We start from the raw sequence: 15,318 nt of genomic DNA on the forward strand, positions 1-15,318 counted from the left end.
CATTGCATTGTATTTCTTCCAATATTACCTAATCCTTGATCAAATTAGTATTAGGAGGTTGAGGGGAATGTTACATGGCTAGGGTAGTGGACACCAAATTCTCTCATGCAAATATGTCAGAACAAATGAAATGATCTCTCAGCTTGGTCTGATTCCCAGGCTGCATGGAGACCGGCCCAGAAAAACCAAACAGGCTTGTGTAGCTAGACATGGCTCCAATACCATCATAAAATTTGCTGACTTCACCAGCATTATGGTCCTGATCACCAACATTTGGACGGCCTACAGAGAGGAGGTTTAGGCAGGGTTGCGCCAGACCAACCGTCTGATGCGGGGTTCACATTGAACACGCAAACGGCAGTGCTGCGCAATGAAACATTATTTTCAATGGCTTGCAAGAACTGGTCTGCCACTGCACAGAGCAAAGCACAGCACATGCAGCATTTTGCCGCTTTTCCGCTCCTGCACGTGTAAATCATAGGTCTTTTGAGTTGACCCAGGCGGCAACCACAACAAAATTCTTTGGGACATTGAAATCCTTGGGGTCACGTTAAGCATCTGAGGAAAGCCAGAATGCCCACTAGACTCAACAGGTTGTACAGGTGTCCATTTTCACAGGGTGTATTGCATCCTTGTATGGCTTCTGCACAGTACGGGACAAGAAGGTCTTCCAAAGGATAGCTAAGAGGGCACAAAGAATCATCAGCACCCATTTTCCTGTAATCCAGGACATTTACACCACACACTGGCTCAGCAAAACAAGACGCATCATGAAAGTCTGCACTGTATACCTACCTTTTCTCCATTCTGCTTCAAGGCAAACAGCTCAGGGCTATCCACACGATTTCTCTCGATGAAGACTATTCAACACTCTCAAGACTGCTTGACACACTCAATACACTTGTTATGGCTATTTTCTGTTATATTTTTTATTGCAATGTGGTACTTTTCATGTTATTCATGCAAACTAATTCAAGAATTTAAGAAAGTGTTCATTGTTCATACACTGTACTGTTTCCATAAGTCAATGACTTATTGAATAGACAAAACTTATTGACCGGTAAGTTAAAAGGTCAAAGATTATTGTCAAATCTGAAATGTACAGAGGTGGAAAGTAACAACATACAAAAATATAATATTGTTTTGTGTATTTTGTATTTTTTAAGTACAGTGCAACCGGAAAGTATTCAGACCCTTTTAAGTTTTCCACATTTTGTTATATTTCAGACTCATCTTTTTTTGTCACCAATCTTACACACAATTCTCCAACACTCCACAAAAAATCAGGTGTTTGGAGTGTTATGTAAATTTATAAAAAAGTCTGAAATATTCCATTTACATAAGTATTCAGACCCTTTGTTATGACACTTGCAATTGATTTTTGTCTTTCTTTATGCTTCTCTCATCTTCTCAAAGGAACTCTGAATCTTACCTGTCTGACCAAAGCCCTTTGTTGTCAGTTTGGCTGAGCGGCCAGATCTAGGAAGACTGTTAGTTGTTCCAAACTTTTCCAGTTGAGAATAATGGAGGCTACCGTGCTCTTGGGCACTTTCAATGCTGCAGAATTGTTTTTGTATCCTTCCCCAGATCTGTGTCTTCACACAACCCTGTCTCGCAGGTCTACGGACAATTATCTGGACCTTGTAGCTTGGTTTTCACTCTGACATACACCATCAACTGTGAGACCGTATATAAAGAGATGTCTACCTCTCCTAATAATGGGCAATGAATTAATTTAGGCACAGGTGGACTTTAATCAAGTTGTAGAAGCATCTCAAAGACCATTGATAGAAGTAGGATGCACCAGAGCTCAATTGCAAGTGTCATAACAAGGGGTCTGAATACTTATGTAAATTGAATATTTCAGACTTTTATTTTTTATAAATTTACAAAACACTCCAAACACTTGATTTTTTGTGGAGTGTTGGAGTAATGTGTGTAGATTTATGAAAGAAAAAATGAACTGAATCCATTTTAAGATGAGCCTGAAACATAACAAAATGTGGAAAACTTGAAAGGGTCTGAATACCTTCCGGTTGCACTGTACTTTTTAAAATGGGTATTTACACTCATTTTGAGTGAAGTATTTTAGGCTACTTCACTACATCACAAATCCCATACGTTACTTGAGTTAAAAAATTTTTTAAGACTAATGAAAACCAAAATGGAGAAAAAAACACCCGGAACCACTACAGTGACAACAATCAGCATGTACAATTAGGAACAAAGTGTATAGTATAAAGTATATATATACTCTTTTGATCCTGTGAGGGAAATTTGGTCTCTGCATTTATCCCAATCCGTGAATTAGTGAAACACACTCAGCACACAGTGAACACACAGTGAGGTGAAGCACACACTAATCCCGACGCAGTGAGCTGCCTGCTACAGCGGCGCTCGGGGAGCAGTGAGGGGTTAGGTGCCTTGCTCAAGGGCACTTCAGCCGTTCCTACTCCGGTTACAAGTCCGAAACCCTAACCAGTGGGCCACGGCTGCCCCGTGATTCATATCTCTAGCAAATATTGATTCAATGTTGATTTTCTCTTGACCAATATGTTTGTTTTGACTGAAAATGACACTGCCACATGGCTAAAGGTTGTAAGACAATGTGGTAGAAACATGGAATCAAAAAAGAAAAGTTTTCATCTTTTTTTAAAGAAAATTATTCATACCCTTTTTAAATAATCAATGGAAACATCTTTATTTGCATTCACTGCTCTCAAAATGGTTCTTATTATACCTAAGCCTCTCCATGTCTCCACAATGATTCTACACCGCACCTTTTTAGCAACCCAATCTGGGTTTTGAGGCAGGAACTATTCTTTGCCATCACTCTGGCCTTGTGCTCACTTTCTTTGACAGATTGACATCTGGACCCTGGCTGGGCACTCTAAAATGTTTATATTGTTCTTTGTTAACCATTTCTTGCCTTGTTTGGCTGTATGTTTTGGATCATTGTGTTAATGGTCCAATGCCGCCTATTGGGGCAGGTCTCTCGGCAGACTGCCTGATTTTTTCCTCCAAAAATCTTAAAATGTAGCCCCAATTGTTTTAGTGTAACCATTTACTTTGAGGTCACTAGGTCCTACTGGTTTCAAAAACATCCCAAAAATAATAATTTTGTCACCCCCATACTTGAAATGGACATGACGTCATTGGGATTTAATGCTTCTTTTTTTATGCCAATCTCATGTCCCTGGGTAAAAAAAAAAATCTGCGAAAGCTAAGTTCTTTGTCCAGGTGTGTCCTTATCAAGGTTAAGCTGAGTTGTGCATGTTTGGAGAAGAGTGATCCATGATCAGCATCTATGATGACCAAATGGTTCATTCCACCAAAACACCATACCCACAGAGGAATAGGTAGAAATGTATTAGTTTGGGGTGTAAAGAAGATCTAGGTGGGTGGGGGGTCAGAGAGGCGGTGGCCATTGTGAACCAAAACGTGGCTACAGGGTAGGCCTACACAAACCATAGGATTGTTGTGTTCTATGCATTCGCCAGTAGGTAGAAACTTGAACTGTCCATGGGTGGAACGGGTGGAATGTTGGGAACAAGGGTGAAGAAAATACCATTAGACTGTTATGGAAAATAAATTTCTAAAATGGGCGTGGCGGAATAAGGTGAATAGGCTGGGCTACTACAGAAGGCTACCTACAAATAACATAGTGTAGCAGGTGAGATGCTTGCCTTTTGGGTTTGATACTGCGTCCAGGCCAAGTTCGTAGAATGAAGATGACCAACTCTACTCAACTATGCTCACTTTTTTGCTTTTCCATAAGCAAGGCCTAGGCCTACCTGACTTTGGCTGAACCGTTCCTTTTTTTTTTAATTAGATCAATTAAGGTATACAAACAGTATACAAAGAGTATAATACAGTAAGCATTGTTGCAACTACGCCAGGGGGATGTACATTACACAAAAATAATAATAAAATAAAATAATAAAATAAAATAAAATAAAATAAAATAAAATATTAATGACATCATAAAAATACATTGTAAAGCACAAAAAGTGTTTGTGTTTTGACAGCCTTCTTATTATTATGCATTAGAGATGGCAGAAGAAAAAGGTCAGGGCCTCTGTATGTAAATAGATCTTTTAAAAGATTTGAAGAGCAGGCATTTTTACATGATCTACATGCCAGTGACCTTACTTTTTTAAATCTTATTCCAGATGCTGAACTTGCATTGGAATACTTCCAGATTATTTTTAACACCTTAGCAGATAAACATGCCCCTTTTAAGAGATTTAGGATAAAAAAAAATAGATGTAACCCTTGGTTCAGTCATGATCTAGGTGAGATGATTTCTCAAAGAAACAAAGCTTGGGCATTGGCAAGATTCAGTGATGGAGATTGGCAAACATCTTAGAAAAACATGCACTTACTTTGTGAAAAGGGCTAAATCTACCTATTATTTGAACAATATGTCTGACTGTGGTAGCAATCCAGCGAAATTCTGGAAGTCACTTAAAAGTGTTTCTTCAACCACTCTTCCTCAACAAATTATGTTGGATATGGCACCAGAGACACAAGTCCATTTCAGTGTCACTAGTCCTGAAGAAGAAAGGTTTTTATTTTCAAATAGGCCTAATAACCCTTCCTTCTCATTAATCCAGTAAACCAATCTAAGGTTCTCTATGAATTGTGTAATTCCAAGTGTATGAAAAGCTCTCTGGGTGCAGATCAGTTAGACCCATATCTCTTAAAGATTGCAGCCCCTGTCATTGATGAACCTTTGACACATTTTTAATTTAACATTCTGCTCTGGTTCAATCCCAGAAGTCTGGAAATCAGCCCTAGTGACTCCTTTACATAAAGGAGGAGACCCAAGTGATTTGAATAACTAGGCCAATCTCCAAGCTCCCTTGTTTAGCTAAGATGTTAGAATCCTTTGTAAATGAACAGCTTTGTTCCTTTTTGTCATCATATTCTATATTAAGTCCTTATCAATCTGGGTTCAGAGCTGGCCACAGCACAATTACAGCAGCAACTGCTGTATAAATTATATAGCTACTGTTGTTGACAGTAAGAAACCTTGTGCAGCTTTGTTTATTGACTTGTCAAAGGCTTTTGACACTGTTAATCACATGTTACTTCTTGAAAAACTAACCTCTTTTGGTCTAGATTAAGTTTCCTTTAAATGGTTTCAAAACTACCTCTCTAATAGAACACAGTGGGTAGATGTGACAGGATCAACCTCAGAGCCATTGAGACTAAATAATGGTGTTCCACAGGGCTCAATTTTGGGGCCACTGTTGTTTACATTGTATATCAATGATAACTGTGCTTCAATAGAAAAATGTTAAGTGCATTTCTATACAGATGACACAATCCTTTATGCCTATGCACCATCTGTAGAGCAAGCAGTGTCATATCTTCAATGTGCATTTGATTGTGTGCAGAAATCCTTGAATGATCTTAAACTGGTTCTAAATTAAGCAAAAACAAAATGTATGATCTTTACTAGATCGAGAAAGTGTGACCTTGATGCCTATAACATCTGTTCCCTAAATGGGACACAAATTGAGCAAGTTTCTCAATACAAATATCTAGGCATTTGGCTACAAACTATTATTTAGAACATGTGCTTGATCTCACAAAAAAGGTAAAAATTAAATTAGGTGCAGGATTAGGTCTTGCTTCTTTTTAGAAAGCAGAATGACCATTATTCAATCAAATAATGTCAGTCCTAGACTATGGTGATATTGTGTATATGCATGCCCTACCACTCTGAAATCACTTGATGCAGTTTACCACAGTTCACTACGTTTTATAACTGGAGATGGATTTAAAACTCATCACTGTAAATTATACCAAAATGTATGGTCTTCCCTAGGAGGGAAAGGCATTGTCTCCTTTTTGTTTATAAGTCATTACTGGGAAAGTTACCTTTTTACCTAACTTCTCTTCTGAACATGAAATCAATCTACAATACACGCTCACAGGGTTTTATATCTCTTCAAACTCCTCAAATTAAATCTGAATTTGGTAAATTAGCTTTTACATTTTTTGCATCTAATACATGGAACAAATTGCAAGAGTTATTGAAATTAGATAGGTTTGTGTTAGGCTACTAGACCAATTCAGGTATAGGATTGATGATATGGCTGTTGCACAATGTTCTTGCTTTGACTAATATTTAGTTTATTGTTATCATTATTATTATTTATATTAGTATCATTATTATTATTTATACATTCCCCTTCTTCTTTTCTTTCTATTTCTTATTATTAGTAGTATTATTATTATTTGATTTATTATTATTAGTATTATTATTATTATTAGTAGTAGTATTATCTTTTTATTGTTCTTGTTTTGTTATTTTGATTATTGTTGTTGTATGTTTTGTAACAGTGAGAGCGGGCGCGCTCAACTCCAAATCTCACAACAATTTCGGGTGCGAGCCAAAAGGTGACAACTTAGAATAGAAAAACCGCACTCTCAAGTACATTCTCTTTACTTATTTATTAATGCCATGTCCACAGACGCGTTTTGGCCTAAGCCATCGTCAGTATGTTTTGTAACTCAGGGCATTGCTGCAAAAGAGCTTGATGCTCAGTCAATTTTCCCTGAATAAAAAACGGTTGATGCTTGAAATTACTGCTAGAAATTGTTGTGCCTGTGCCGTTCCTTTTTTTTTATTTTTTATTTTTTTTTTTTATTATGAATAATCATTGATACATCAACAAACATATTACAAGTTAAAAATCACGATGGTACCATGAAAAATTCAACATTACATATAAAGAAAAAAAAACATGCATGCAATTCAGACGCTAGGGAAGGTTATAATAAGAGATCACAAAGCTTAACCAAAACAAAATGTACAGGCTACTACTGTAACAGTGCCTGTGCCGTTCCTACATCTCCCAATAACGGCTGTATGACGTCAGATTCAAGCGACAGTGCCGGAATGCTGACATGGCGGCTTCCATAGCGAATACGTTTCGACAAGGCAGCTGGATCAAATGTATTGTAGTTTTTTGTGTCCTTATTTCTTCTGTCGCCGGCCTGATTCCAGGATTGTACTGTGGGACAGAGAGCTGTTATGATGTCCTCGGAGTGTCAAGAGAAGCAGCAAAAGCTGAGATAGCGCGTGCTTATAGACAGCTGGCCAGAAAATATCATCCGGACAGGTATCGAGATGGGGACCCAGGACTCGCTGGAGAGACTAATGAAAGTGCCCAACAGAAATTTATGCTCGTCGCAACAGCCTATGAAACCCTTAAAGTATGTATAAAGTCAATATAGGTATATTTTAAGACTGTTTGAGGTACACAAATCGTCACGTTACGACTTGTCATGTACCAGCAGTATGAGTCTATACTACTTTTAGGCTACATTGACGCCAGACATGTGCCTACGTGGCAGTAGAAATCCATGATTAATACAAATAGTATTTTAAAAGTCGCTGTTGGGGGTATGTGGTGAATTAATCAGTGCATAGTTAAGCTTGAAGATGAAATAAAAAGAGACACTGACATCATTCTTCTTTGTACTATAAAAAATATATTTTATTAGGATGAAGAAACCAGGAAAGATTACAACAACATGCTGGATAACCCAGACCAGTACTACAGTCACGTTTATGCATACTACAGCAGAAGGCTGGCGCCTAAAGTGGATGTGAGGATAGTGATCCTAGTAACAGTCTGTGCCATTTCTGTGTTTCAGGTAGGTGACCATATGTTTTTATTCCTTTAAACTATAATCTTTTTACTCAAGAAGACCCCTCCTGAATCAAATCACAGTAACCATTTACGTTTTGTTATAAGATACCAGTGTAGTTTATAGCAAGGTAACACCTAAATACATAACTACAGTTTAAACATAACCTCTGTTTACATGTACATAGTATTACAGCTGGTGGAGTAGCTACACTGAAGCCATAAACTACCTGGCCTCTATGCCAAAGTACCGCATCCAGGCAACACAGCTTGCAAAGGAGCAGGGGCTACTGAACCGGACCAAGGAGAAAGGAAAGAACAGGCGCTCAAAGGAGGAGATTCGAGAAGAGGAAGAGGAGATCATCCGCGACATCATCAAGAACAAGATTGACATTAAGGGCGGTTATCAGAAGCCTAATGTGTCAGACATCCTGCTGTTCAAACTGGTGCTGTTTCCCTACCACCTCTGCGTGTATATAGCGTGGTACTGTTCCTGGATATACCGGTTCACCCTAAGAAAAGAGGAGTATGGCAAGGAGGAGAAGCTCTACCTTATCCGCAAACACATGAAGATGTCACAAGCGCAGTTCGACAGCCTGGAGGACCACCTGCACGACACATACTTGGAGAGGCAGCTTTGGATTAAGGAGAACTATGAGGTGAGCTGAGATGGGTTAGTCATGTGAGGATGATACTAAGTTGCGTTTGATAATTCTGATCCTTTTACTGAAATGCATTACATTTTGTCGTCAAACTTGTGAGGACAATGTGTACTGTAAGTTATGCTTTGCTACTGGTGTTGATTTATCAAGTGCTGTTTTGGGATGCCTAAACTTAGCTGTTTGGCCAGTAGGCCATAATGTGACGCCTTTTATGAAAATGGGACTTGTCTTGGTTTTGTAATTGTGCCTATCTGGCTGTATGTTTATCAGGAAATCACTAGAGAGACTGGCATCCCTACCGTCAAGTTTACAGCATATTGAGAGGACACTTCAGACTTTTGTAATAGCCAGATCTCTTCTGATGTCACTCATAGTGGCTAAACATTACTTTTTCATTTGCAAGTGCATAGAACCTACAGCCTCATCTACAGTATTACCTCAAGACATGTTCAGCGTAATATCCGGAAAATGAGTTTTCTGCTGACTGACCGCTGTGTGCCATGTTTTTGTTATGCTTGTTGTTGTGTGGTAGGTGTATAAACAAGAGCAGGAGGAGGAGATGAAGGTGAAAATGGCACAGGACTCCAGGTGGAAGCGCTACCGCAGATGGATGAAGAATGAAGGACCGGGTCGTCTCACTTTCATTGATGATTGATGATTAAAAAAAACATACAAAAATGAACAACCCCTACCCCCCACCCTACACAGAGACATATGTGCTCACATGCACATATCAAACATTTAAAACCAATATGCCAATACGCAGTATGTAATGCATCCCAAGCTTTGCGTATGTACGTGCATACACTCTTGTGTGAACCTCATACTGATTGCTTGGTCTCGTCATGTGTGTTTTTATACAAACATTTACAAATGTTGGTGACTGGTGTCTTATGAAGCATTAGGGAGGTACGTCTGAAAGGGGCTGTCTTGGTTTCTGGCTGTGGATCGAGCAATTCAATCTACAGCCAAATCTGCACATTTGTCAACCATTTTGCCATGATTTTTCTGCGGTGTCATTGATTTCATATTTTATAATATTATTAAAATGGTAATAGTAAAGCGTGGTATTTTTGTGTCCAATTACAGTGTTCCATTAACTGAAAATGTTATGTCTCACCCATCCAACTTTTTTTTTACATTTAGACAAACATGTTAAGAGGTGCATGATAATAGCACGTATGCCATTTGAAGCTGCATGCCAGACATGTTACATGTGATATCTACCATTACATGTGATATCTATGTTTACATTTTTTTTCGTGGTGTCTAAAGGGCATTTGGGGGGTAATTTAAGGAAGGTGTTAGCATGTTGCAATTGTAGTTGCTCTAGCTACAAATAGAAACAAGGAAATTAAAACAAAAACTTGAATGATTCAAATTAGAAAATCAAGTGATCCCTGCCATTCTTGCCCAAAGATTTTGATTCCATTACCTAAGTTTTTACGTATGTTTTTTTTTGTCTTGTCAGGCTAGCTTTATGAAATGTCCTAAAAGATGCTTAGATGTCTGAAGTACTTGCATTATAGCAATAGGCACTACACAATAGGTCTGTGACAGGGCTGTTTAACATTTTTTACACAGAATGGCTGCTAGTTAAACTGTTGAGGTTGACGTTGGACAAACTGGAAAATAAATGACCCCTTCTGCACCTTTAAACAGCAGTAGCATCACCTATGTTAATGTCCTAGACCTAGAGAACAGATACTGAATCAGAGAGATGTTAACATTCTGTTTTATGAAGCATTTATGGGGATGATTTCCTGTTACCTTTTTATTTTCTTTTTCATTGAAGCAGTGAAGACATTAGACAACACTGTAAAAAGTAAATCAGACAACATTTAGAGTGGAGGTCACAATTGCTGACCAAACAACTCCAGAGGACCTGGTCACCGGGGTCACATTCATTTGTTTAGAATTAGTCTTAGAAACAGTAATATTACCACTAATGCCTTAATCTTATTTATGTATGTATGTGTGTGTATGCTATCAGTTCAAAACAAACCAGACCCCCAATAGAATACACATTTACAGGTCTGTAAACTAGTCTATTCTTCAATACAGTCTCACGGACTACATTGTGTAATATCTAAGGAAGTCGTGCTGTGAGGTTTTATACAGAGATCTTTGAGATGCTGTGGTTCAAATCTTTTTTTTTTCATATCTGTCACTTCTATGACTGTTGGCTGTGCTGTTTGATAATCAGATGGTGTTGTTTGTGACAACTGCTGTAGGAAAATAAAAACACATTTTACAGTTGGATATTTCTAATTCCACTTTTACATTCTCTAAGTGAAGAGTCTAGTAGCTTTTCTAGTTTTTAGTAGCTGTTTTAATCACTGAATGAAGCAGCCTATAGAGGCGCCAAGATGTTGTTTTGTGAAAATACCAGCAGGCGGGGTTATTTGGTTACATTTCTGCCGTTTTGATAAGCAGGCAGTTTTGGCACTTGAGTAGGCATGTTTGTTGAGTAAAATTTAAGTTGAGGTTACGGAGGGGAGAAAACATGGTCCACTCATTCGTTTAGACCAGCCATTACCAAATGGCGGACCGCGGTCCGAGTCCGGACCGTGACGTGATCCTATCCGGACCCAGACCACAATAGCCTAATTTAGATTTTCACGTAAGATTTCAAAGCTGCGCTAAATGTTTCGTTGGTTAGGATAACAGCATTTACTTCAGGAGCTTCAGGGACCATAATTTCGCTTGCTGCTACTCAGCCAGTGAAATCTGTGAATTCTGATAAAGTCGAGTCAGTGAGTAAAGTAGTAGCCTACTATGGAGAAGAGACTGATAGCCTGAAACGAGCGAGGAGAGGAGACGGGACGAGAAACAATCAGATGGATATCTAAGTTAACGATAAGTAAGTTATTTTCAAATCATCGATTGCTCAAAGAGGAGAAAGCTACAGAGCGAGAAGAGAGCTTTATATAACGATACGGGGGCAATACCACGCAAAACTGTCACGTCCGTAACGCCAACTAAATATGGATGTGACAGTTTTGCGCGGAATTGCCCTGGACCTCTTCTATATTCTGAGACAGGCCATTTTAAGCGCCAATTTGAAGCACCTCTACTAGACAAAGCATATATTTTGAGCAAGCATAGGGTAGGCTAGGCCCATTCAACAGTGAACTGAGACCACAGAATATTTTACGATTTAAGAAGGCAATATGATTGATCCACCACAATCTAGTTAAGCCTACATGCATTCACTGCCCAACAACGTGATATTCCTGGGTTTCAGGGATTTAGGGTCAACATAAAAAAAAAAAAAAAATTAAACTTGCTGATTAATGGGTTCAAGGAACCAGCTGTGGAATATCCATCCTTGTCTCAGCTCAAATTTTATTTTAAGTTCACGTTAAGATCTTAAAAATAGCCAAGGCTACTCAAGTTTTTCTCCCCAATTAGGCTACTCTTATCTTGCCTTATTTCTCCTCATTTCGAATGTTGCCTTTTAGGCTACTTATTTTATTTCACATTAAACATTAGGCCTAGGCTTACACTCTTCTATTTCTTGAATTTCTCTGGGGATCAATAAAGTAATTATCTATCTATCTATCTATCTACAACTAGGCTCCATCCATCCATCCTAATATTATACATACTGTACATATACATAGCCTAAACACGCACGTTAAACATTATGATGCTCCGGACTTTGCTTGAGGAAATGTTCCGTAACTGGACCTCGCTGAAGATTAATTGAATACCCCTGGTTTAGACAGTTGGTGTTTTCCCTTGGGCTTTTATATCAGAGTCTGCTAAGTCTACGATAAAAAACGAAGCATCCCAAAATCAACTCAAACGTACCACCCCTTCGGAGGTGGGGAATCCACACATTCTCAAGTTCGGTAACTTTTCTGCCCAGTAGGCAGGGGCAACTCCTACTCCGACCACGTCAAGTCGAGCGCGCAGCTTCCTCAATACTAAGGGTCATTCTTCATCACCAAAACAGAGAATTCAGTCTGACAGAACGTGTTTTCAGTCGAAGGCTCACTACAAAGTATCAAGTTCATATCGAACTATTGGCACCAAACGAAGGGAAAAAACTTTTGCTGAATATGTCGTCCAATTCCAGTTTGACGAACATGCGTCGACTTGTTGAACAACTGAGGCTCGAAGCCAGCGTAGAAAGAATTAAAGTAAGTTTTAACCCTTTATATGTTATCATATAGTGGCAGAATAGCCTGTGCTTATATATAATCGAAGACTTGCATATAAATGTCAGGTGACTACCGAACTTCCTAACACTTGTATTAGCCTACGGTTTGATTTCTGCATATATTTAATTTCTAAGACCAAACGCATTTGCATGATGGTCAGACCACAGCCTAGTATTGCATCTCGTTTGTATATTAGCCTACGGCGAAAGGTTATATGCAACACATAGTCATTCATTGAGCCTGTACTGTGTCACTGGAGCCATATTCCCCACATAGGCTTAAAATAGTCGCGGGTAGAGCATGATTACAGGGGGGAGAGTAATGTAATTCCAGTATTATTTTGTTCAAAGACAACGCTGTAGGTTCTCCCACTCAGGCCTACCTCAGGATAATGTGCCACTAGCCTACATATGGTGTGGGAATGTTTAATGGAGATGAAGAATCGTAAAATATTCAAACCTAGGAGAACCAAATATGTGGATTATTGTGATGTAGCTCACCCTGATCCCAACCTGTTTTGAAAATCAAAATCTGTAGGCTACAAGTCATCTTGTGAGACTAACCACCGTGTTCTTCCAGGTGTCTCAAGCTGCTGCAGAACTGCAACAGTACTGCCTTCAGAATGCCACCAAAGATGCCCTCTTGGTTGGAGTGCCAACAGGCAGCAACCCTTTCAGGGAACCACGTTCCTGTTCCCTCCTCTAGACACTCGGTGGGTGTTCCTCCTTACCTTCTGACCCTTCATCATGCCCTTAGCAACACACTCACAACACAACGGATCGACAGACCACATGTGGCATTGCCTACCATTTGCATCCCAAATGATATCACTGTATACTCTTTTCATACCTGGGGTATGAACAAGGGTTATCTCTGAGTTGTGTGACTACTGAGGACTCAGGGTTTCAGAGTTTCTGAATGGTCAGACAAAGGCTTTTAAAAAGATGTACAGCTATTCTGAGAATATTCTAGTCAAAGTCAAAGTCAAGATGTCTCTAGATGTCAAATTTAACTTTTAGATGTATATTTGCAGCTCTTATCTGTCATCAACTTCATAAGAGTTAGCTGGCTTCAGCAATTGACTATAGATGTCATTGTATTGGTATTATGAGTTCAAACATCTTAACCTGGGATAACTCAATCGTAACAGTCACAGCTGTGTGCTGAAGATTATTTTTATCCCAGAAAGTTATGTCCATATCCGGTGCTGCCTTTGGGAAGCGTGACTGGACTGCTGAAGTTTCCGTGTACTGGCCAGGCTCACTGCATCAACAGGAAGTTGGGGAGGGAAGAAGGGGTGGGGAGGAAATCCAGAGGTGGCATGTGGACTCTTTTTTTCCCCCTTCTCCAGCAGAGAGAAAGAAATGCTAGCAGACTTCATATGTTCCTTCAGCTGCCTAAAGTCAAAAATTACCTGTTTTCAGGAGGATGGTTACATGTTGATTACATTTATCAGACACTGTTGTCCAAAGTGACTTACATATGTCAACTATATTACAAGGGACTACATTGTCCCCAGAGCCACTTCAGCTTAAGTGCCTCGCTCAGTGGCACAACGGTGGAAGCCGATAATTGAACCCACAACTTTCAGGCTACTGCACGCTAGCCCAGCTCCTTAACCACTACACTACCACACACCATGTTGTGTACATGGATTGTTGCCATGGCTGGTGTCATGGATGTAGTCCTCCAGTTGATTTAGTTTGGTTGCATGAAGCTGGTGAGATTTGAGTTTGGCCAAATTGGCTAAGGTAAATTTGGAGTCAGAGATGTTTTCCATAAGTGATCAAATAAAGCAATACTTTCCTGGGAGCTACATCCCATATGTGCAATTTTCTGTTTTTTAGTGTGTCATTTTGTGTCATTACAGGCAATCTCTTCAAGTATTCCAACACAAATTGACCAGTGACGACTATATGGACCACAGATGGGAACATGTTTTCATTTCAAAGGATGGGGGGAAAACATATATTTATTTAAACATTTATTTTGATACATTTTTTAATCCATGACTGTGAAAGAGTCATGTTGTTAAGATTAATTGGTCAGCTCTCTGATGTGAGCATGTTCTGTGTTTTTGGTAACAGACTGAGAGCTCATACGTGAGCACGTTCTATGTTTTTGGTTCCAGACGGAATGCTGGCTCATTGGAATAAATATCATTAATATGCAAATAAATGCATCAGTGAGAAATGTTTATTTAGTCTTCTTTTCTAGAACTGTAATGAATTGGATTAATTATATTCTGCTCTCACAGAATGTTAAGAGGACCAAGATGCAAAGTTAGCTTTTTATTTAATAAAAGATTTAGAGGAGGGATAGGAGGGATTGAGTTGGTGAACATTGTTGGAATGGTGATAAACAACTATGGAACTTTTATTGGCTAACGGAAGACTTTACTGTACAAAGTATTGTGTCAGTGCTTTCCAGGAACTCAGAAGAATGTGATCTTTTAAAATCAATTCAAGTAGTTTTGCAGTTCTTCTACCCAGTGTGAAAATATGAAAAGTAGCAACTGCAGAGGAAACCCAAATAAAATCCTATATGTTATTTATGTCATGGCAATTGTTTTATTGTTTGCCACTGCACAGTTGATTAGGGCCAAAACTTTCTAATGACACAAATTGTATTGGTTGTGTATAAGAGAATAGTGTAATTATATGCTGGAAATACGGCGATGCCAGAATGTGTATTTGATCAGTGCAGCAAAGGTTGTGCTGCTTTATAACAAATAAGATGTAAACAAGATATTGCAGCCAATAAAACAGTTTGTAATTTTCTCCAACTGATGATTAGATCACTCATTTTGTGTCAAAGCAA

At 38.9% G+C, this 15,318-nt stretch overlaps 2 protein-coding genes across 2 annotated transcripts; both read left to right on the plus strand.

The window, feature by feature from the left end:
- Positions 1-6,914: 6,914 nt before the first annotated feature.
- dnajc25 (DnaJ (Hsp40) homolog, subfamily C, member 25) lies at positions 6,915-10,588 on the plus strand. Its single transcript, XM_076283734.1, has 4 exons — positions 6,915-7,230; positions 7,522-7,674; positions 7,856-8,326; positions 8,862-10,588. Exons 1-4 carry the CDS (start codon positions 6,922-6,924, stop codon positions 8,982-8,984), a joined length of 1,056 nt encoding a protein of 351 aa, XP_076139849.1. The 5' UTR covers positions 6,915-6,921; the 3' UTR covers positions 8,985-10,588.
- Positions 10,589-12,192: 1,604 nt separating this feature from the next.
- gng10 (guanine nucleotide binding protein (G protein), gamma 10) lies at positions 12,193-15,052 on the plus strand. The gene is made up of 3 exons (XM_076283735.1): positions 12,193-12,477; positions 13,078-13,210; positions 14,369-15,052. The coding sequence occupies exons 1-2, from the start codon at positions 12,397-12,399 to the stop codon at positions 13,201-13,203; spliced, it is 207 nt and encodes a 68-aa protein (XP_076139850.1). The 5' UTR covers positions 12,193-12,396; the 3' UTR covers positions 13,204-13,210; positions 14,369-15,052.
- The last annotated feature ends 266 nt before the right edge of the window (positions 15,053-15,318 follow it).

The sequence above is a fragment of the Alosa pseudoharengus genome, unplaced genomic scaffold, assembly GCF_046254945.1.
Source record: "Alosa pseudoharengus isolate Yale_2024_CS ecotype anadromous, Long Island Sound unplaced genomic scaffold, YU_APseudo_1.1 YU_APseudo_1.1_scf_14, whole genome shotgun sequence".
Lineage (NCBI taxonomy): Eukaryota > Metazoa > Chordata > Actinopteri > Clupeiformes > Clupeidae > Alosa > Alosa pseudoharengus.